At 44.3% G+C, this 22,429-nt stretch overlaps 1 protein-coding gene across 1 annotated transcript in view; it reads left to right on the forward strand.

Moving 5' to 3' along the window:
- Positions 1-22,429, forward strand: part of POMT1 (protein O-mannosyltransferase 1) — a 41,833-nt gene that overhangs the window by 3,400 nt on the left and 16,004 nt on the right. The window contains exons 3-12 of the mRNA XM_018565343.1: positions 1,714-1,820; positions 3,522-3,572; positions 6,445-6,591; positions 6,908-7,019; positions 10,680-10,745; positions 10,828-10,921; positions 10,997-11,152; positions 18,800-18,930; positions 21,729-21,824; positions 21,914-22,006. Coding sequence (XP_018420845.1) covers positions 1,714-1,820; positions 3,522-3,572; positions 6,445-6,591; positions 6,908-7,019; positions 10,680-10,745; positions 10,828-10,921; positions 10,997-11,152; positions 18,800-18,930; positions 21,729-21,824; positions 21,914-22,006 — 1,053 coding nt within the window. The remainder of the gene's footprint in view (positions 1-1,713; positions 1,821-3,521; positions 3,573-6,444; positions 6,592-6,907; positions 7,020-10,679; positions 10,746-10,827; positions 10,922-10,996; positions 11,153-18,799; positions 18,931-21,728; positions 21,825-21,913; positions 22,007-22,429) is intronic.

The following is a 22,429-nucleotide window of genomic DNA, read 5'->3' on the forward strand; positions in this document are numbered from 1 at the left end:
CTATCTTGGAACATATCTTTATTTATGTCCTTCAATCAGCAACTAGTACCTGTTTAAAGGACTCCATCTAAATTGTAATACATCCTATTGTTTCTTGTGGCCACTATACACAGTTTAAAACATAATCCTTTTCCAAAAACAAAGAGAAAGACCTTTAGGCCTTGTTCACACCAAATGCAGAGCAGATCCGGTCAGGTTTCTGCACACGCACGCTAGTCTTTTAGATGCGTTTTTTTGTTTTTAGCTTAACATGGGCTTTCAGTGCGTTCCAGGCATTTGCATGCGTTTTTGATGCGTTTGCAGATCCAGAGCAGGTAAAATAGGGCCTGCTGCAGTTTTTTTTACCTGCTCTGGATCTGCACGCTGCGATGTGAACTGGAGCTAAAAATACCATAGGAATACATTGGACGCAGTTTGATCCGGTCTGCACCTGCTCTGCTCTGGACCTGCTCCACGCTTGGTGTGAACTAGCCCTTATAATGATCAATAGAGCAAACACGACACACAATAATTAAACAAAAATGGTAATTCTAAAACACCCCCTATTCACTTTGTCTCTGTGTTCTTTAACATACAACCTCTTAGTAGTATGTTTTCCAATGTACTCTTCAAATATGTATATGCTGCCAACATGAACTATGTGGGTATGTGCTTCGCATTAATCCCACATTAGTTCATGTTGGCGGTTTGCTCAGAGTAAACTTCTTTGCAATTGTTGCAAACAGCATTCAGTGTGGAAATCCTTGGGGTAGAAGGTAAGTGTTTGCACATGGATCATAACCTTGATTCTGTGATTGCCCCACATTTCATAATCTGTATGATGATCTCCAGACCTGACTTACATATGAGTCAATGCGACAATATTCGGAATTCGTATATGTCTCAATATTCGTATTTCGGATTTTAGGCAGAGTAAAATTCTGGATATCTGTCCATATATATTCTTTTCCTCATGATAAATAAAGATGTGCGGTTCCTGCATACAATAGTGAGGGCAAGGCAGTCATATTCTAGTCAACCCGCCACACACACGTGTTATATATATATATATATACACATTCATACATACACATACATACATACATACATACATACATACATACATACATACATACATACATACATACATACATACATACATACACACACACCTGTACAGAACAGGAACTGTTGGGTTGACCAGGATATGACTGCCGCATCCTGACTATTGTATACAGAATTGCACATCTTTATCTTGTTAACTATGTTACAGAAGAGACTCATAAAAAATAAAAGCTTGTGTAAATGTTACTGACCGACTGCATTCTATATGTCATTTTTTGCTTTGCCCATGACCCAGTGATCAGCTTGTAGTACAGAACAGGAACTGTTGTGTTGGGTTGACCAGGATATGACTGCCGCATCCTGACTATTGTATACAGAATTGCACATCTTTATCTTGTTAACTATGTTACAGAAGAGACTCATAAAAAATAAAAGCTTGTGTAAATGTTACTGACCGACTGCATTCTATATGTCATTTTTTGCTTTGCCCATGACCCAGTGATCAGCTTGTGTTTCTCAGTATGACCAATGTAAGCCAGATTCTAATCTGTTCAGTCAGGGTTGCCCATTCCTGCTTACAATTTGTGATGTAGTATTGTGAGGTAGTCTGTGGTGCAGAATATACAAATAATGGTACATGTTGTGATTTTCTTTCTTTTTGTGTCACAGATTTGATGAAGTATATTATGGCCAGTTTATATCCATGTACGTGAACAGAATATTCTTCTTGGATGACAGCGGACCCCCCTTAGGACACATGCTTTTAGCTTTAGGAGGTATGCAGATTTACTAATAACAAAGTTAACATCACATCATTGTCAGTATGTTAAAGCGACACCAAAAAAAATGTTGGAAAGAAAAAGCAGCCTGTTAAAGGAGAACTATGAGGTCAGGGCTTTTCCCCATAGTTCTCCTTAGGGTAACGGGAGGAAGTATAATCTGTATTGGCCCTGCCGCCAGTGAAAGGAATTTTTGTTCTCTTACAAAACTGTGGCCACTGCTGGTACCTTCAGCATTCAATTCTTTGAGATGTTCTGCAGCCTGTAAACAATGTTGGGTGAAAGTTTGGGATACTGAACGTACAAGCAGTGTCCATAGGTATGCATGAATGAAGACTCATTTTACCAGTGTGGGATTGGTACCGTGTTTCGCTGAAAATAAGACACTGTCTTATATTTTTTTTGGCTCAAAAAACCACACAAGGTCTTATTTTCGTAGTAGGTCTTATTTATTTATTTTTTTAAATGTACAACAATCCACACTTATTTATGTACAATAGTCTACATGTATTCATGTACAAAAATATGGTGATCAGGGGTGCCGTACCTTTCCAAGAGCAATTTGCTAACCAATCGCTGGCCAGAATGAGTGAAGCGCACTTTCACTATCGATTCCTCACAGGCGTTTGGTATGCATTTGGTATCACTCCGCCTGTGACAGGAGGCGGGGCTATAGAGGAAGCATCAGCTTATGGGGCTCTGCTCCCTCCAGTGCCGCCTCGCTTCCTCTAGCGCTGGCTTAGTTGGCACCACTTATTCTCTCCCGCGGCTCTTCAAGTTCCCCCTTATGCCACCACCGGCCCTGGGAATGGTCACAACTAGGTCTTATTTTCGGGGTATGTCTTTTATTTGAGCAATTCCCCAAAATAGTACTAGGTCTTATTTTCCGGGAAACAGTGTAAGTATTATGTACTGCTTTTTTTTTTTTGGTCATGCAGTTTTAAAGATAATTTTGTCAATAGCCCTTGCAAAGCCCAGTGCCTAGAGTGCTGTGTACTCCAGTGAGGATCTGTCCTTTGTTATGACCCCTTTTTTCAGTGTGGGTCAGGATGTGCAGTTTTAAACATCCCACACACACACAAGTCTAATATGTCAATTGTTATCCCTTAAATCTTACTTCAGTGTAGGGATGCACTGATACCAAGTAACGTACTCGGTACAAGTACAGATACTTTTCCAGCTCCAAGACTAGACTAGAGAAAAATTCAAAAGTTAAGAGGCCGCTGTCATTTGTAAGGAGCACACGGAGCTTCTGGGATTTGTACATCTCTGTTTTAATGTATGATTTTGATTTTATTAATATATATATATATATAAAGTGATGCACCGATACCAGTTTTGTGAGTACAAGTACTGATACTTGCCCAAGTACTCACAGATACAAGTACTGATACATTTTTGTTTGTCATGTGACAGTTTTTCTAAAACAATACAGATTAATGATTTCAGGACAGTGGTGGAGCGCCAGAGCCAGGTCCCAGCTGCAACCGCTGCAACCCGGGTAGTTCTCATGAAAATGCCAAGTATCGGCATTGGTACTCGAAAAGTATCGGTGCATCCCTACTTCAGTGTAAATTGAATGTATTCAGAATGTTTATACGACTCTAGTGTACATGGATGGGACTTGTGTTTTAAGTACTTTATATGTCTTTAATATTACTTTTTCTTACTTTTTCCTCATATATTTTCTTTCAACAGGATATCTTGGTGGTTTTGATGGTAACTTCATGTGGAACAGAATTGGGGCAGGTAGGGTGCAGGACATAATAGTCCAGCAATATTAGCTAGAATCCTTTCCCTCTTGAGCGTCTCAGAGAACTTTGTTTTTTTGGTTGCACATTAGCACAACAGCGACAAATGGCATTGCGCTCGCTTACGTTAGCGTTTGACGCTCACACAATAAATGCACGCCATCTAAAGCGTTTGATGTAATTGTTGGGAATTGGAGATTAATACGCGGAGGGAAAATTCATTTTTATTTTGAAAAATTTGCTTTGCACATTTTGTCGTGTTTTAGTGCTGTTGGTGAGCGCTCTGTAGTGTGATCACAAGTTCCTGGAATGATTTGGCTCCTGGGCTTAGTGCTGGAACACAACTGGCACTTAACATTGCTGAGTCCGGGTTCAATTTTCAAACAGTGCTGGAAATAATAGCCACTTTTTCAGCGCGGTTTTAAAATGACAACTGTGACTCAAGTGATTAAAAGCAAAAAATGTTTTGTTTGAATGGGTTATTGCCTAGGTCTGGTTTTTCTTTTGCTGTGGTTTCCTGTCCCTAATAGGCAGAAAAAAATTAGCAGAGGTTCTAACCCTTCTCTAAACCAGGGGTCTTAAACTAATTTCACTCGGGGGCCACTCAACAATTTTTTTTCTCCCATGGGGGCCGCTTGCCAAATTTCATACTTCAAATTAATATGTAACTATATCCGGTATGGTACTACAGACCACAATAGACACACACAATATGGCCCCATTCATATCTGTAATTGTAGGTGCATTTAGGGATTCCTGCGTCAGGAACTTGCATTTTCCTGCAGCAGGAATCCCTAATCTGGCATTTACAAGTGGCAGTTGTTAGATATTGAAGGTAATGATCAGGTGACAGCAGCTGCATGTGAACGCCTGCACACCGCTTGTAATGGTATGTGATATTATTACATGCGGTTAGAAAACACTCTCCCTGAAGCACAATTGATGCGTCCAGGAAGAGTGATTGATTCCTAACCAAATGTAATCATATCACATATAATTATATGCGGTGTGCAGGTGTTTACATGCAGGTGCTGTCACCTGATCATTAACTTCAATGGGTGACAGCTGCCGCTTGTAAACACCAGATTAGGGATTTCTGCTGCAGGAAAACGCAAGTTCCTGACACAGGAATCCCTAATTGCACCTAAAGATACAGGTGTGAATGGAGCCTAATACATTTCTACACCCCCCATACACATAAAAAAAACTACCCCTGTACATATAAAGTAATACACTTCCCCCTATACATATTAAAAAAAAAAAAAACCTACCCCTGCACACATACATATATATAGAGAGATAATACACTCCCCACATGTAAAATATTAAAACCCCTCCTCCCTCCCTGCACACCTTCATATAAAATACAGAGCCCCCCTCTCCTGCTTACCTTTTTGCAGGGAGGAGGCACGATCGATGCCTGGTGCTCTAGCGGTGATTAGTGAGGTCTGCTGCAGACATCACTAATACATCCTTTCGACTGAAGCTCAGAACTGAGCTCCAGCCGAAAGGATCTCCATGCGGGAGCTAACAGGAGCCGCTCTGCAGTCTGCATCCAACAGAGATGCAGATCGTGTAGCTGCTCCGGCAAGTCAGGTATGCGGTCACAAAGATTCTGTCTACAGTTTTACTTTCATTTCTAAGGAAAGGAAGCAGCTTCTGCTATGCTTTCTGTTAGAAAATCCATAATACACTGGAAATCCTGTTTCATGGTAGCACTCTGTATTAAATGCTTGTTGTAAAATAATAGTGTTGTATACACTGCCTGGCCTAAAAAAAAAGTCACCACCTGAATTTCAGGTAGTGTTATGATCTGGGGTTGCTTCAGGTGGTCAGATCTAGGTTCAGAAATATTCCCGAAATATGATGTTGGTTGTCTACCTGATTATACTGAATCACCAGGTTTTTCCATCAATGGATTTTTTTCTTCCCTGATTGCACATTGGGCATATTCCAAGATGACAATGCCAGGTTTCATCGGGCTCACATTGTGAAAGAGTGGTTCAGGGAGCATGAGTCATTTTCACACATGGATTGGCCACCACAGAGTCCAGACCTTAACCCCATCCAATCTTTGGGATGTGCTGGAGAAGACTTTACGCATCGGTCCGACTCTCCCATCATCATCACTAGAATTTTGGTGAAAAATGAATGCAACCCTGGACGGAAATAAATGTTGTGACATTGCATAAGCTTACTGAAAGGAAGCCACGGCGAATGCCTGTTGTACTCGAAGCTTAAAGGAGAACTATGGGGTTAAGTCTTTTCTCCATAGTTCTCCTTAGGGTAACGGGAGGACACAAACTAGCGTCCTCCCGTCACCCTAGGCTCAGTATACCGCGAGCTACAGCTCGCGGTATACTAAGACGCCGCAGCTGAAGCGGATCCCGACAATTGTGCCGGGATCCGCCCAGCTGCGTGACTGACAGCTGGCTCTGCCTATCTAAAGGCAGAGCCAACTGTACCCGCCCCCTCCCCCGTCCGTTCCGCCAGTCAGCGCTGGCAGATCGGAGCAGGGAGGGGGGAATCCAGCCCCTCCGGTCACGGCAGAGAGCCGTGACAGGATCGAGAGGGGAGCGAACGCCGGGATGTGTTAGCTCACCTTCCGATCTACTGAGCCGACCTGTGACAGTCTCATTGTCACAGGTCGGCTAGAACTATGAGGTGAGTGAAAAGCACTCGCCTCATAGTTCTCCTTTAAGGCGGTCCAACAAAATATTAGAGTGTGTGACTTCTTTTTTTGGGGGGGCCAGGCAGTGTATATATAAAAAAAAACAGGCCCACAATAGTTTCTCTATATCTGAGTATTTTCACTTCTACTCTGTAGCGTCTGTATACTGCACTGGTTTAATTTGACTGTTTTCTTGTAGAATATACTAGCAATGTTCCTGTTTGGACACTTCGCCTGCTCCCAGCTGTGTTGGGAGGATTGTGCGTCCCGCTGGCCTATCAGATAATACTGGAGCTTGGATTCTCTACTTTGGCAGGGCTAATAGCTGCTATTTTAATTTTATTTGGTGAGTTTTTCTGATTTTTAAGATCAGTGAGTTTATTTGTTTTTTAATTATCTGGATGGCTGTAGATTATTAGCACAGTATGGCGTGTAATCAGGGCCAAGTTATAGCTAACTGAGAGAAATGCTCAGTTCCAGAAGAAATGTTTTAAGGTAAAGCTCAGTCCTTGCTGGGAGATATAGAAGTAAGGCTTGCTGCTAGATCGGAAACGTGATTGGGGAAAGAAGTCTATTTTTCTGTATGAAGAAGCTCTTTGACCTGGCAGATAAACGTGTAGGAATTGGACCACTGATGTATTGTACCTTTTACTGTGTTCTAGAAAATGCTCTAATCACCCAGTCGCGACTGATCCTGCTGGAGCCGGTGCTCATCTTCTTCATTCTGCTGGCCTTCTTGTCATACCTCAAGTTCCAGAGTCACCAGCAGATCAGGTGAGCAAAAGAAGATAGCTGTATTGTTGTACATCACTTTCACCTACCGTAACCACTTGAATACTACCTTATATATATACCCCTTCATTACCAGGCTGTTTTTAGTGCTGTGATAGTTTGACCAACAACTATTCAGTCATGCAGTGGTGTACCCAAATTCATTTTTTATTTTGTTTGTTTTTTGAGACAGAGGTTTATTTTGATATGATAGAAAAAAACGCCACCAGCACCAGGATAATGAAGCAATATGGCGGGTATGGACTTTGTGCTGACGTTTTTCAATGGGAGGGGTCTGTTTTAACCTCACTTTTGGATGTCTATTTAAGGTGCATGATTTCTCACTGTTGTGTCATTCTGAGCCTGATGAAGGGGACCCTCTGAGGCCCCCGAAAGCGCTTGCAGTTGAATGGCAATGTGCCAATAAATTGACTATTGCTTCATTATCCCTTGGAGTGCTGGTGACGTTATTTTCTATCCTATCTCTTCACGGTGCCATCTGTGGCCACTACAAGCACCCACCCGTCCATACGGGTCTTTTTTTTGACTCCGGTAAGGAGTGCAGCAAGATCTTTTGATTTCTGAGAGGTTTATTTTCGGCGTATTTAATTACCACTGCGGTTTTATTTATTTATCTTTATTTTACTTTCCCTTACTCTTATAAAATAAAAATGCCTGAACATTACAAACACCCCCAAAATGTCCCATTTTAAAAAAGTAGGCACCCCAAGTTGATCTTATTTCTTGCCACAACTGAAAAAAGCATGCTGGTAGTGAAGCGGTTAAAACATGGAGCCTGGTAATGGTGCACCCGATACAGTGCATGAATAACGTACAGGTCACATACCGTGGCAGGTTAGAGATGATAGGGTGGTAATGTATAGGATAAGGAAGGTGAAGGTGTCCCCATACAGATCAGAGACGAGGTGGAAATGAGATGTACAGCTCGCACTCAGAGAGAGGAAGGGGGAGTATGGGGGGCATTGAATGGGTTTTAAAAAAATCCCACAAATTATTTCCAAATCCCCCACTTTGAATCTCCCGCTGCTTACCATTCATTCATTAAATCTTGCTCAATACATTTTCCTTTCTCTCCTTTATCCATTGTGAGAGGAGGAGGGCTCTCAAATTTAAACAGATCACAGTGTTTACATTTGTGATCAATGTGATTGGCAATCACAGCAATCGCAAGGCGCAGTGCCACTCGGACTGGCTTTGTGCATTTTGCCTGTGACCTGCACTCTTTAATGTCTGCCAGACAAGATGTAAGCAAAGTGCCATTTTAAAATGCTCCAGAACACCACATTGACCAAATTTCAAAAGGTACGGCAGTCGCGAAGTGCTTAAAGTGAACCTGTGCCCAGTTCGTACACACTGAAGTATTTACATATTTGGAAAAAGCAATGAAAGCAATTTCAAAGAAGCCCATATTCATCTCTGTATCTACAGTATAACCCCTTCACGACACATGATGGGATAATCCCATCATGTAGTCTGAAGGGGTTAAACAGTCTGTTCAGTTTTGTAGAGCCGGTGGTAGGCTTTACAGTAGAAGCGATTCTGGCGGCTCAGCTGCTGCCAGATCACTTCTACAACCCGGTAACCGGGCCCCCCCTCGCCGTTTTTCCTGGGGTCCGCTGCTGTAGGAGGCTACAGGCCCAGGACGGGCTTGCTGGGTGTCGGCAGGAAGCTGGGGAGGAGATCGATGAATGTTCGTTCACCGATTTCCTCCCCGTACTATGGAACCCGAGAGCGACGTGTATTGCATCACTTCCAGTCCCATAGCTGTCATTTCTTGGCTCATGAAGCCCAGCAATAAGCTATTGAAGTGTGATTTGCACTTCAATAGCTTATTTACAGTGTAAAGGTTATACTAGGGGTCTTTTGGACCCCCAGTATCACCTTAAAGAGTACCTGTCACTGACAATATGCTATTACATGGGGGGCTTGTAAGCCAGACTGAGAGCAATAATTCTAGGGCCAATATTTACACGTATCTTTAAACCGATGGCCTGTAGGGGCTTTTAAAGCTTCGCCTATGGACTTTTTGGTGTACTGAAATCTGTCACAGTTTCACAGACTCACACAATTTTTAACCTGGGCATGTTGGTTATCTGTTTACTCATTGTTGCCTCATCTTTTACATTTTACAAAAACAAAATGGTTTTATATAGTGTTTTGGGGAACTAAATTTAACTTAAATGCATTTTTTACTAAACTTTTGGGTTTGATAATAAGTTGCGCTAATGTCGTGCAACATCCAAATTTGCAACTGCCGCCATTTTATTCTATAGGGTCTTGGCTTTCAGAAAATATATAATGTTTGGGGGTTTTAAGTAATTTTAAAGCCTAAAATGTGGATTATAACATGTGAACAAAAAATGAAAAAGGGCCTTTGTATAGATATTCATTTTCAACGTTCCTGACAGGGGCACTGTTTTTCTATGAGAGCTGAATCTTGGCAGAATGACTGCTTTAAAGCTCTTTTACTGTTTTTTTAAGAATATGTAACTAGTTAATGTTTATAGTATGGGGCACAGGTGAACTTTAAGAGCTGAATACTCATTGGTGGTTATACATTGTCTGAATGCAATAAACTGTGGCCTCCCTTGGAGCTGAAATTCCTGTTTCTCCCTGTTAAACTCCCTTAAATAAGATATAAACCTTAACTGGAAGACATTTGTGACATTCACCAAATGTTTTGTGCAGGTAAATCCTCTTACTGCATGTGTTTGAAACTGAAGTAATTGCTTCACCTGCAGTGATTTTTTTGGTGAATTTCATATTCATTGCACAGTGGTGTAGTGGTTAGCGCTTCTGCCTTGCAGCACTGGGGGTCCCTGGTTCGAATCCTGGCCGGGTCACTATCTGCAAGGAGTTTGCATGTTCTCCCTGTGCTTGCGTGGGTTTCCTCCGGGTACTCGGAGGAGTGTCCTCCCACACTCCAAAGATATGCTGGAAGGTAATATTGGCTCCTCTCTAAGTTGGCCCTCTATGTATGCATGTGATATAGGAACCTTAGATTGTAAGCTCCTTGAGGGCAGGGACTGATGTGAATGTGCAACTATATAAAGGCACTGCGTAAAATGTCGGCGCTATATAAGTAGCTGTAATAAATAAATATGCTGTTTATTGTGCTCTAGCTTTGTGTATCATACACAGTTGACACACTTTGCCACATAAAATACTGGTTTTCTCCTTTTATCATCCTTTGTTAGTGCTGCTGATCTATCAGCCTTTGAGCCACTTCCCGTCTACAGGAAGTAATGATGTGCACTCACTTTAGTGTTATCTGCACATCATTGCTCTGGTCCAGTTTTTATATAGTGGCATTAGTGAACTATGCCTGGACACTGTGTGTAGGCACGGATGCATGTAATGTTCATAAGGAGCATATGTGACAAGGTGACATCTCAGAGGCACAACTGGGAGACAGTTGTCATCCCATAACAGAAGGTGCCTGAACAAAGACTTTCATGGCAGGCTCACCAGGTAGTATTTTAATGCAAGCTACATATGTAAAATGGCTGAAAACAACTTTAGGAACTACATTAACCTGCAAAAATCTTATATAAGGTTTTAGCGATTGAGTTTATATATACTTCAAATAGCTAAGGCCATAAGCTGTATAGATAAATTATAAGGATGTTTTCCTCTTTCCAGTCCATTTTCCATGTCCTGGTGGTTCTGGCTGGTTATGACTGGTGTCTCCTGCTCGTTTGCTGTGGGGTAAGTTCAATTTTGAAGCATTTACCTTTATCATACGCTTCCCTCGTGTGGTTCTCCTCTAACACTCATCTCTTGCTTTTAGGGTGAAGTACATGGGTTTCTTTACCTATCTTCTGATTCTTGGTATTGTTGGAGTTCACAGTTGGCAGCTGATTGGTGACCACAAACTCTCAAATGTATGTACATGACTTATCAGCGCAGTGACTATGTGACTTCAGCAACTTCATCTGTTTTCTCTCTCTCCCTTGCAGATGTCGGTGGTGTTTCACTTGGGTGCACGCTGCCTGGCTCTTCTGCTTCTTCCTGCTGTTTTTTACCTGGGAACCTTCTATATACACCTATCCATACTGACCCACTCTGGGCCCCATGATCACATAATGAGTAGTGCATTCCAAGCCAGTCTGGAGGTAGGTGTGTTTCTTCTAGCTATTGGTGTAAAAACCTAGAGCTAGTCTTTATACCAAGAAAGCTAGAAGAAGCTATATATAAACTATAGCTATATAATCTAGATCACAAGCATGCAAACATTGGGTAGTCCTTCTAGTTAGACACAAAAGAGCTTTTAATCGGAGCCACCTTTTAGGATGGACGCCACCAACACCAGGGGTACCAAAGCAATGACTCACTATTTCTTGGGGTCCTTCAATGAGGGCCCACTGATGGCTAAGCTTCCAGAGCTAAAGCACACAGACATTTAGAGCCCAACTCCATAAAAAAAAATGTTTTTGTAGTTTTGGTCAAAGTGGGAAAGTGTTAGAATGTGACAAGTTTTTGTTAGCAGTCTGTGTCCCTATTGGAGTGATTTGCCCTCGCTTTCTGACGGGAAGTAATGGGAAATCTTTCCAGTGGGGGCATATACTGCAAAAAAAACTTTTCCCTTTTCTTAGTAAAATGGGGAAGAGTTAGAACCTCTGTCAGGTTATTTCTGTCTGTGTTTCCCTGTGCCTGTGACAACTGCTTGCCTTATTTTTTGTTCTGCTGTCACAGAGTTGTAATCTTCCCAATGTCATGGATGGGAATAAGAATGTGACAGAAGTCTTAACCCCTCCCAAGTGTATTCGAAGCGTTGAGAGAAAAAAACCAAAAACTTTCTTTACGCGTTTCATTGATAGACGCAGGAATTCAGAAACAGCTGGGTTATACTGCTACACACAGGATGTTTTTAGGCTGTAAAGATGTAAGTCAACCTCAGTATAACCCCCTCCTCTACCCAACACGCGGAGTGCTATCCTGTTGCAGAGGTGTGGCACACAGGCGTGACCCTGTCTCTGAAGACTTGGTGTGTGAGTGAGGCCATTTGGGTGAAACACTGGCAGCTACTTCACTGTTTGCACCTTTGGGCACCTTTTCAAATTTTTCCTCAGTAAGGGTGAAGGCCAAGACACTCTAAGTGTTGAAGTCATCCACTAGATTGATAAACGCATATGGTCTGTGCTTTTTCCCACCATTCAGCTCCCACCATTCAGCTGGCGAACACACCATCCCACTGCTTCTCCTGAAGCACCAAGTGCAATTCCAGGCTCTGGTCTAATTCCAGTGCCTGCCTACAGTGACCTGGTCATCTCTAGCTGCCCAGGATTGTAAGAACCTGAATCTCTGCCTCATATTGGACCCAGTTGCATTACTGCTACGTGGAAGCAACATGTCTTCGCTATGACACAGAGAGGACAGTCCCGCTGCTACCAGAGACCTATACATCCCTAGTGATTCCATGGATGTTTACTTTGTATCTTAGAAGGATTGATGCCTACAATCTGAAACCTGGGCCACCTATTGTTGTAGGGTCGTCTTCATCTGAGTCCTCCTCAGCTCTGTTGGGCAAGGCTGAGGCCTCCCCTATGTCCACATGAACCTCTGTGTCCACCCTGGGCTTAACTGTTTGTGCTCACCTATTGGAGAATTCTGCCCAATGAGGCTCTAAGCATGATCTGGTGCCATCCCCTCCAGAGTCTCTCTCTAACCCATCTGATTTCCTAAATTATTATTATTATTACATATTATTTTTATAGCGCCAACAGTTTGCGCAGCGCTTTACGATATAAGGAAGACATTACAATTCAAGACAAGATGGTAAATCAAACCAGCTCCATAAGCTGTCAGCATTTCAGTGCAATTGACCTTACAACAGATTGTTTCAAACCTTATTCATGAGGTGTGTTTTCCCCTGCATCTGAAGCATTAGCCTGCTGTTCCAGGCCTTAGGTGTTTTAGAGCTCTCATACAGCTGCAAAGACCCCACCTGAGAGTGTGTAAGTACTTTAATCTGTCAGATCATGTGAGAATGGGTATATTCCCTCAAGACGGATCCCTCCACTGCTGAGGCAGGCCCCCATTTTATAGAGGGACTGGATCAGACATATAACGCTTTGTGTTTGATTAGATGACTTGTTGCAGGCATCTAATCTTGAGTCTCACATGCGACTGATGTCCATATAAATGCATAGGGCTACATGCTTGGGATGCCAATGATACGTCCAATTAGCCTTCAAGGGAAATCCTCTTTTCGGATCTCTGCTTAACACCATCACTAGCAACTTCACAGGTTGCTGGAGTACACTCCTTCCTCAACGCAGGAGGTCTGTGGAGGGGGTCAGAGGAATCCTTTCCTTTTCATTAATCTACTCCTGCAGAAAGTACTCCCAATCAGGCTGTAGAGCTCAAATACAGAGGTCAGCTAACCACTTTGATAAGCTTTCTGTGTGAAGGCACAGCCCCACTTATACAGGTAGGGAGCTGTTTGTATATCTCTTGGGGTGCTTGGTACGCCTCAGCATTCCCCCTCCTACAAGGTTGGCCAACACCAGTTCCTTCTGCTGCGTTCCCTTCAAAGACCTGACCCCTTAGTTTTCTACAGAGGCACCTGCTATTTCTTGAAGCACCGTAATGTCCTACCTAGTGTCCTTTCTTGGAATATCCATTTTGGAATGCTTAGACCAGCTTCCCTGGAGATTGGCAGCTTTCTGGACCCTTGCGGTCAGGACCCTTCTGAAAGGCCTACCACTTGCAAACTTCAGCCAGATAGGGACTCACGGGTGTCTAGCGTGGGTAACCATTGGTCACCTATGGGCAAAGCTGTTAACCTCAAAACCTTGCTAAAGCAGTCTACACTCTACCCTATGAGTCATTGGACTCTTCCTTAACTGACAGGGAAATTCCTCCTGCTTCCTCTTCAGGGGCTTGTAGGGTTCAGAGGGTCTGGATTTAGGGCGCAACATCCAGATGGTCTCCAGATCAAGAAGTCCCTGGTGTTAACCCATCAGTCTCTTGGGATAAAAGTGGTGGTCTCTTCAGCCGACCGTGGTGGCAATCCACTAGCTGGGGTGCCCCATAACTGGGGCTTAATTCTGGTTTCCCCAGAACAGGTTTATCTGCCTTGTCGGGGTATCCCACTGTGAGTTTGCTTCCTGGCTTCGACTCTTTGGAACATCACTTGAGTGTTGCAGGACTTTCAGCCCCCAGGCAGGAAGGTTTGGGAGTTCTCCCTGCTATAAGGCAAGTGGCCAGTTCCTATGTTGGATTCTGCTGAGTGTGTTACTCTTGACTGCCCTGCTTCCTTAACCTCTTGCCGTCCGCCCGTAGTAAAAAAACGGACGGACGGCACTGCAGCATCTGCGGGTTGCCGTCTCCAGACGGCAATTTTTTTCTGCTCGCGCGCGCCCCCTAGCGGGCACGCACGGGCAGAAAAGACCCGCTAAATGCACACACCCGTTACCGGGTGTTTCACATATAGGCGATCGGCGGGTCCATAGCCCGCCGATCGCCTATATGTGCTCGTTCGCGGCACCCCCCCTCCGGTCGGCGCTTCCGGTTTCCCCCCCGACCCCTCACCTTGATTCAGCGTTACCATCTGGCTCTCCTCAATCAGTAGTTCCGTAGTTCCCACACTGAAGGGAGAGGTTTGTGCTACTGCGTGTTTCTCATTTTCTGCAGGGCTGGATTGCTCTGTGCTCCCTTTAATTGTCAGCAGGTATTACTAAGCAGCAGTGGGTTCCTAGTCCCTTCTAGGATCTTTCAGTGGCAGTTTCCCACCCCACAGTTGGACTGCTTTTGCATGTCCTGACTGTTTCTGAATTCCTGTGTCCCTCATTGGTCAAGAAAGAAAATAAGATTTTTGTACTTACAGTAAAATCTATTTCTTGGAGTCCATTCACACAGGTGCCACCCCTCTGCTGGACAGACTAGGGGTTATAAGGGAGCCGACTTAGGATTTTTCTGTTTTCCAGTATCCTAAACCTCCTTTTGTAGGCAGTTTCTGAAATCCTGTGTCCCTCAATGGACTTCAAGAAATAGATTTTATGGTAAGTACAAAAGTCATTGTATATATATCTAGATAGATATATAGATATATTTGAATAGGAACACACACAAAATATGTAGTGGTGGTTTCTCAAATTTGCCTGCAAAAGTGTTAATTCACGTTAAGGTAAATTAACACTTTGGGCTTCAGTACAATACAATTTTCCCTGGATTCTCATACCTGCATTCAAGGCCCCTGATTAGCGGCATGCTGGCCCTTTGGCTCCCAAAGTAATGGCACACTAGTACTTGAAATCATACAGTAAGGACACACTGACACTTGGGACTCCCAAAATGATGGCACTTTGGTCTCCTAGAAGAATGCATGCTCCAACCTTGGTTTTGATGGTACATTGACTCTTGCACTGGCTCTTGGAATGGTGGCTTATTGATACTTGAGACTCCTAGAGTGACTAGATATGAATGCTTTAGATTCAAGAGTGAATCCACACCGATACTTGGTTTTCTAGGGTAAGGCCACAGTGACCGTTAATGTTCTAGTGTGAAGGCACACTGACATTTGAGGTTCTAGTGTGAAGGCACACTGACATTTGAGGTTCTAGTGTGAAGGCACACTGACATTTGAGGTTCTAGTGTGAAGGCACACTGACACCTGAGGTTCTAGTGTGAAGGCACACTGACACCCGAGGTTCTAGTGTGAAGGCACACTGACACCTGAGGTTCTAGTGTAGTGATGGCTAATATTTTTAAACCTGAGTGCCCAAACTGCAACGCAAAATCAATTTAGCTTAAAGTGCCAACACTGAAAATAATTTTGGTATTGTGTTTTAGTTTGGGCACCGGGGTTTAAAAAACATTTAGCATCACTGCCTTAGACAAAATAGGGAAATCCACATATTCAAACATTTATACAAACACTTACAATCGCACATACGTAATCATAGATTCATAAAACATGCACACATACTCATAAAAACACAGCACGAACTCATAAATCACATCACACACTCATAAAATACACCCATACATAAAAACACACCCACACATATCATGCACACATAAAAATACGCCACACACATATTATACACACTCCTAAAACAAACCCACACATCCAGGGCCCGATTAACATAGCCCCTGCAAATAGGGAGGCCGACCCGCATCGCCTCGGCATGCCCGATGGCAATCCGGGCCGGCCATAAACAGGCAGCCGTGGCCCTCTGACATATTCAGGCATATCAGAGCGCCGCTCGCTGGGGCCTTATGGGGCCCTAGTGACTAGCCTCAGCTGCTAGTTTCACTCTGCATACCTCTGGTGAGAGCTCGCACTGACCACCTCGGGCCCGCACTGACCACCTGAGAGCCCATCCCGGCCCCCTGAGAGGGCGCAATGCCCCCCCTCCCCCGAAAAACCGAGCACAGCTCTTCTGAGCCCCTAGAGACATCAGGCCGTGGACCTGAAGCAACACAGAGTATTTAGCTTCATATTACTACTCATTGCTGTATAAAGTATTAGTGGGATTTGTTGTCCTTTATAGCTGATATCATTATTCTGCAGTGCTTTACAATGTACTGCTGGGATTTGTAGTCCTCTATAGCCAGTGCCATTCTGCATTGCTTTATAATGTATTGCTGAGATTTGTATTCCTCTAAAGTTGGCGGTATACTGCATTGATGGATGTGTTGCTAAGATTTGTAGTCCCTCTCCAGCTTGGAGGCAGTGGCAGATCTACCAGGGTCACAGCTGCAACTGGGACCTGGCGCTCCACCACTGACTCCAAGCTGTGGAGAGACTACAAATTACAGCCTGGACAGGAGGATGAAGGTCTGGTGACCATCACCATTTCCATATAAAGGCCCACCAAAATCACCAAAAAGTCCTGTAAGCACAGGACTTTCCCTTCACTCTTGGTGGCTGAACAGAGTGGAGGAGGGATAGTCAGTATATGCTGCCGAAAGGCAAAGAGAACCTGTCATAAAAACTGCTGTAAGTAGGGATGTACCGATACCGTTTCTTTGGTATCGAGTACCGATATTTATATTTTGGTACTCGCCGATAACAAATATCGGTACTTCCGGGAGCATGGAGCCGGCTTCCCAGGCAATCAGGAAGACGGGCAGCATGTCATTACCCGGCTCCATGCTGTTTGGCCAGTTCCATGCTGATTTGCCAGGAAGACAGCTTCCCGGCCAATCAGGGAGGAGGGTCAGTACCCGTACCCCGGCTTCCTGATCGGCCGGAAAGCCGGCTCCATGCTGTTTGGCCAGCTCGATGCTGATTGGCTGGGAAGCCAGCTTCCCAGCCAAACAGCATGGAGCCGGCATCTCGGCCAATCAGGAAGCCGGGGTACGGGTACTGACTCTCCTCCCTGATTTGCCGGGAGGCCGTCTTCCTGGCTCCATGTTCCCTTGCAAGATTGCCAGTCAGAGGAATTCTCCCTCTGACTGGAAGTTCCGGTATTGGGGGTAAGTATCGGGGCATTTGGGCCAGTACTTGTACTAGCCCAAATACTCAGTATCGGCTCCGATACTAGTATCGGTATGGGTGCATCCCCTGCTGTAAGTATAAAGTGCAAGCACCCGCAGTGTGGAGGGAGGCCATATGTACACACACGGTAATTACCCAACAATTCAGATTGTCATTGCAAAAACAGCTGAACAGATATTACTGATCAGTGTTACTGGTTAGAATTGCTACCGTGTTTCCCCGAAAATAAGACACTGTCTTATATTTTTTTTGGCTCAAAAAAAACACACTAGGTCTTATTTTCGGGGTAGGTCTTATTATTTTTTTTTTTAATGTACAACAATCCACACTTATTCATGTACAACAATCTACATGTATTCATGTACAAAAATATGGTGATCAGGGCGATCAGGGGTGCCCTACCTTTCCAAGAGCAATTTGGTAACCAATCGCTGGCCAGAATGAGCAAAGCGCACTTTCACTATCGATTCCTCATATGTGGAGTGCATTTGGTATCACTCCGCCTGTGACAGGAGGCGGTGCTATAGAGGAGGCATCGGCTTATGCGGCTCTGCTCCCTCCAGTGCCGCCTTGCTTCCTCTAGCGCTGGCTTTGTTGGCACCGCTGATTCTCTCCCGCGGCTCTTCAAGTTCTCCCTTATGCCACCACCGGCCCTGGGCATGGTCACAACTAGGTCTTATTTTCGGGGTAGGTCTTATATTTTAGCATTTCCCAAAAATAGTACTAGGTCTTATTTTCGGGGAAACAGGGTAGAAAACCTCCCCCTGTGGAAGCAGCAGGCCTCCATCCCACACAGAGACCCCCGGACGTACCTTCTCCTCTCTACATGGGTCAAGCTGTGGTTTGACGTCATTTACGCTTCACTATCACATTCTGGAGACAGCAAACGCCATGTTGGTGAAGGGCACAAGGGGTGTGTAAGAGGTGTGGCAACATCTGGCCAGTGAGATCTGCTTTTTTCACATGAGGGCGGTGCTGGAGGGCTGCACCTAGAGATGAGGTAGTTCCTCTGCCATCAGCAAGCATGGCTGCTGCAGTGTCTGCAATGGGTAACCACTTCTGGTCCGGGGTTGGGAAACTCCTGTGAGTGCAGAGATTAGAGGGAAGTGCGGGAGTGTGTCGGATCCGACACCTAGGCTGCTCTGCCCTCACCGTGCCATAGGTTTGCCATCGCTGCTCTAGTGTAAAGCAATACAGTGAAGCCATACTGACATCTGAGGTTCTAGAATTATAGAATTAAGCCTTTTTTAATGATACGCAGTATGCTTTAGACACAATTCCTGAATTGTCAACCCTTATTTCTGGTTTCCAGGGAGGTCTGTCACGGATTACCCAGGGGCAACCACTAGAGGTAGCATTTGGCTCCCAGGTCACCCTCCGGAATGCTTTTGGTAAACCAGTGCCTTGCTGGCTGCACTCGCACAAGAACAGTTATCCAGTAATGTGAGTATATATGGGTGTATTTGCATAGGGCACTAATTAAACTATTACTGGTTTAAAACAGAAACTGCAAAATTTAAATTTGTATATAATATAGCTGCACATTGTGATCTAAACAGAAGGAAAAAAAAGCAGCAACCCATTGACCTTTTATTTCTGTGATTGCTCAAAAATACTTTTTAGACTATTTCAGACATGAACTAGGCGTAAATAAAAACTATACTTTGGAGCTTTCTATACTCTACCAATTTACTGTCTCCCAAAACAGTTACTTTTAAAAGAGAACTAAGGCCAAACCTTTTTTTTGGCTATAGTTCTCTTTTGGGTCTCAGGAGGACATTTACTAATGTCCTCCTGTGACCCAAAACTCAGCATATAGCGGGATTTTGTCTGCTATATGCTGACAGCTCGGAGCCATGCTGCAGCTAGGAAAGATCCCAACAATATTGTCAGAATCCGCCACGCTGCCTAAATGATAGCTGGCTCTGCCTGTGCCCGCACCCTCCAGTCCCTCCAGTCGGAGCTGAAGGAATGGAGATGGGAGGCGGGGAATCCCCGTGGGGGAGCAGTGACTGACAGGCACCACTCTCTGCCGAAAGATTATTGTGATCTGAGCGATCAGCAGTTTGTGATCGTTCAGGTCTCAATCTATAGACGTGTGACAGCTGCAGTGTGCTATGGGGATGCAGTTTAAATCGCATTTAACTCTCCCTATAATTCTCTTTTAGGCTGGATTCACACCTGGGCGTTTTTCAGCGCTGAAAAATGCTCAAGACGTGAAATCCTATTAATTGCTATGGGCATGGTTCGCACCTGGGCGTACTTCAGCGCGTTTTGTCACCCTGAAAAACGCCCTACGCGCTAAAAAGTGCTTGAGCTTTTTTTTCGCGCGATGGGGCAGATTTCAGCGCGTATCCATTGATTTACCTCCCTGGCAGTATTCCCGAGTGTGGCTCGGGGTTAATTTTCTGTACCATAAGCGGTAACCCCGAGCCACACTGGAATACAGCGTAGCGTCTCTTACCTTGTCCGCGGTCCCCGCTGTGTCCTCCGGCCGCTCCCGGAATCCGTCTTCCGGGTTCCGCCCCTTGCGCGCGTCCGCATCGCAGGGGGGTGGAACTGGCAGGAAATTTAAATTTAAAAAAAACTGCAAAAAATGTAAAAAAAAAAATCATACCACCAGGGAGGTTAAAAAACGTGCGTCAAACGCGCGTTTCATTGGACAGAATGACGCGCTACAAATGCAAAGGCAAAAACGCGCATATAGCAAACGCCCAGGTGTGAACCCAGCCTTAAGGAATTCCAACTGTCAAGGTTGCCAGTGTGCCTATTTCAGCTCTCAATCAAACTTTCAAGTTGCTAAATGGCTGGTGTCATAGCTGATCACATGTTCAGCACCATGGCAACTGCAATCCAAATAGAGGCTGAGGTGGCACCTGCCTTGGCTGTAAAGAATAGGACTTTGTAGTTCCACTTTAACACACTGAGAAAAGGATCCTTATTTTAAAAAGAGTGACCGTTATTTCCATCTGCGTCCAATAGGATGCGGAAATTACAGTCACATGTGAAATAAAGATTCTTATCCTTTTGCTTTATAAATTGAGCCTTAAATATTTTTACCAGAATTTGTATAGTAAGAGTGTAATTCTAAAAATCATGGCTGAAAAGGCCTACATACAATCACTGGGTACCCTCTTTTAACTATAACTTAGGAATTTACATTGAACATTAAATGTTGAATATCCAATTTCTTATAGGGGGTTGGGAACTGTTATGTGTACACGGTGTATAAATCGCATAATGTTGTTTTGTCGCTTTTTTTTTTTTTTGGTCAATGGGTCTTTTAGTACTTTAGGCCAACCTTAAACATAAGAGGGTAGTTATAAGATGGGTCTTTCACGTGAGTGTGCTGTAGAGAGTTCATGACATACACATACTAGATCATTTCAACCAGGCAATTTTATTTAAAATTGAGCAGGCCAGCCTGGTGCCAATCAGCTATCCAGTATAGGCAGATGGCAATGTGATTGGTCAGATCAGGTGATGACCATCTGATATGTATGGCTGGTCTTAAGGTGGCCATACACTGTACAACCATCGCAAGACCTTAGTCTTGCGATGGTTGTAAAGTACTTAAAAAAAGTACGATCTGCCCATCTTGGACAGGCAGATCGTACTTGCGATCATCACAAGCCCGCCCCCTTTAGGGGCGGGCTTGCGAGGACGGCAAACGGGCATGCGCACATCGGCCCGTTCGTCAGTTGTCGAACAAGCAGGCCACTCACTCGCCGAGAATCGTACGAATCCCGGCGGGTTTTCCAGCCTGCTTGTTCGATGGAAGACGTGCGACCATACAGTAGAAACGGTCGCACGCCTTCCATACACTGTACAATTCTCGTACAATCGCGGGATTTCCTGCGATTCTCGTACGAGAATCGTACAGTGTATGGGCACCTTTTAGTGTCTGAAATGCTTACATATTTGTCCATTGAACTTGGTTACATAAATGTGTAATACTGTTTTCTAGGCCCTTTATGGAAGGATTTGCTGTCTGCAGCCTTACACCTTTTCCTCTGTAGGAGTTTAGCTTATGATCCAATCGAAAACCTTTGTATAAACACACAGTGGATATTGTCTATTGATTACAAGCAATGCACACATAATGAGTTACTGGGTTAAGGGGGAGTTGGCAGCACTGACACAGAAGCCATTGTTCCCTTATCTCGGTCACCTATCACCTTTGTGTTTTGTCTTTTTATCACCTTGTGTGTGCTGAACACTCTGTAATACCCTTTGTGCAGGTACGAGGGAGGACGCGGGAGTTCACACCAGCAGCAGGTCACCTGTTATCCATACAAAGATATCAATAACTGGTGGATTGTCAAGGACCCATCCCGGTAACCATTCAGCAATCAGATTGCCATATATGTTTGGTCAACCTAAACAAAAAGAAATGCTAATGACTTTCTGTATTGTCCTTTATCAGACAGGAAATGGTTATCGGCTCCCCGCCGCGTGCTGTGCGCCACGGAGACACCGTGCAGTTAGTGCACGGCATGACGGCTCGTTTTCTCAACACGTACGTGTCAGAGTTACTTCTGTTTAATTGTATGTTGCCAAGCAGTATGATGTTACTGAGATGAGTGGTGCTACTTGTTGCTGAAATCTGCCTTCAAAGAGACGTAAAACCAAACTTTTTTTTTTTTGGCTATACTTCTCTTTTGGTCACAGGAGTACATTTACTAATCTGCTACTGTGAACCAAAGTCAACATATAGCGGACTACCGCCCTCTATATTCTGACAGCGCAGAGCCGTTCCTCAGCCGGGAAGGATCCTGACAATATTCTCAGGGTCCACCCAGCTGCCTGATTGACAGCTGGCTTTGCCTTTCTAGAGCCAGAGCAAGCCATGCCTGTCCCCTCCCATCCATCCATCCAATGAGCACTGGATGATCAGAGAGGGGAGAATGGGGGGGGGGGCTGTGGGGGGGGGAGTGACTGA

Source organism: Nanorana parkeri, unplaced genomic scaffold, assembly GCF_000935625.1.
Source record: "Nanorana parkeri isolate BGI_ZX_2015 unplaced genomic scaffold, ASM93562v1 scaffold834, whole genome shotgun sequence".
In the NCBI taxonomy this organism is placed as follows: domain Eukaryota; kingdom Metazoa; phylum Chordata; class Amphibia; order Anura; family Dicroglossidae; genus Nanorana; species Nanorana parkeri.